Source organism: Eimeria mitis, genomic scaffold, assembly GCF_000499745.2.
Source record: "Eimeria mitis Houghton genomic scaffold, Emh_scaff605, whole genome shotgun sequence".
NCBI lineage: Eukaryota > Apicomplexa > Conoidasida > Eucoccidiorida > Eimeriidae > Eimeria > Eimeria mitis.
This window is the reverse complement of record NW_013574270.1, coordinates 5174-6245: the sequence shown is the minus strand read 5'-3', so window position 1 is coordinate 6245 and position 1072 is coordinate 5174. Positions and strand designations below refer to the sequence as shown.

Here is a 1072-nt window from a genome sequence, read left to right as displayed (position 1 = left end):
TATTGCTGTTATTGTTGCAGCTCTTGCTGTTCCTGCTGCTGCTGCTGCTGCTGCTGCTGCTGCTGCTGCTCTGATTCACCGAGGCCCCCTCCTCGTTCTCTCTTTCTTCTATTATCTCAACATCAGAATCTGCTGGGGGCCCCGGAGGCCCCGGGGGCCCCCTTAACTTTCGCCGCTTCTTGGGGGCCCCCTTGGGGGCCCCCCTGGGGGGGGGCCCCTCGGGGGCCCCCCTGGGGGCCCCCCTTTTGTTATTTGTATGAAAAGTAATAAAACGCTCAGCAGCAGCAACGTCAACAGTCTGTGTTCTCTTTTCTCCTGCATACACAAACCCTAAACCCTAAACCCTAAACCCTAAACCCTTGATGCATGGTTTTGTTAAACCCTGAAATTTTGGGTAGTCTAGGGTTTAGGGTTTAGGGTTTAGGGTTTAGGGTTTGGCTCACCTTCACGGATGGCTCTCGATACCTTCTGCATGTATTGCTGCACCCGTGCCTGCATCAGAAACACCCAAACCCTAAACCCTAAACCCTAAACCCTAAACCCTTGCAAAGGGGTTGTCTGTGTGCGTATGGGGGTACTACTTAACCTGTGATGCTCGCTAGGGTTTAGGGTTTAGGGTTTAGGGTTTAGGGTTTGAGCTGACGAGGTCCTTTGTAACGGGGTGCCCCTGTGGGTCTAGTCCTTGCGTCTTTAGGTATGCTGCACACAAACCCTAAACCCTAAACCCTAAACCCTAAACCCTAAACCCTGACCCCGGGCTCAAACCCTAAACCCTAAACCCTCGAAACCAGGGCCCGCACTCTAAACCCTAGATCCCTAAACCCTAAACCCTAAAACCCTAAACCCTAAGCCCTAAACATCCAACGCCCTAAACCCTAAACCCTAAACCCTAGACCCTAGACCCTAAACCCTAAACCCTAAACCCTCACCAAACCAGAGGGAGCAAGCAGCGAAGGCTGTGGCTACATGCAGCTGAGCAGTCTCAATAGGAGGAAGGGTTGCAGGAGCATCTCCTTCTTCTGCTGCTGTTGCTGCAGCTGTTGCTGCTGCTGCTCCTTCTCCTGCTGCTGCT

The 1072-nt window shown here is 53.0% G+C and overlaps 1 protein-coding gene across 1 annotated transcript in view; it reads right to left on the bottom strand.

The window, feature by feature from the left end:
• EMH_0017500 (nuclear DNA-binding protein, putative) overlaps nt 1-1072 on the bottom strand; it is a gene marked incomplete at both ends in the record, with an annotated part of 11506 nt that overhangs the window by 9847 nt on the left and 587 nt on the right. Inside the window, 4 exons of the mRNA XM_013500921.1 lie at nt 80-315; nt 444-492; nt 644-699; nt 930-1072. Of these exons, the coding sequence (XP_013356375.1) occupies nt 80-315; nt 444-492; nt 644-699; nt 930-1072 (484 nt within the window). The remainder of the gene's footprint in view (nt 1-79; nt 316-443; nt 493-643; nt 700-929) is intronic.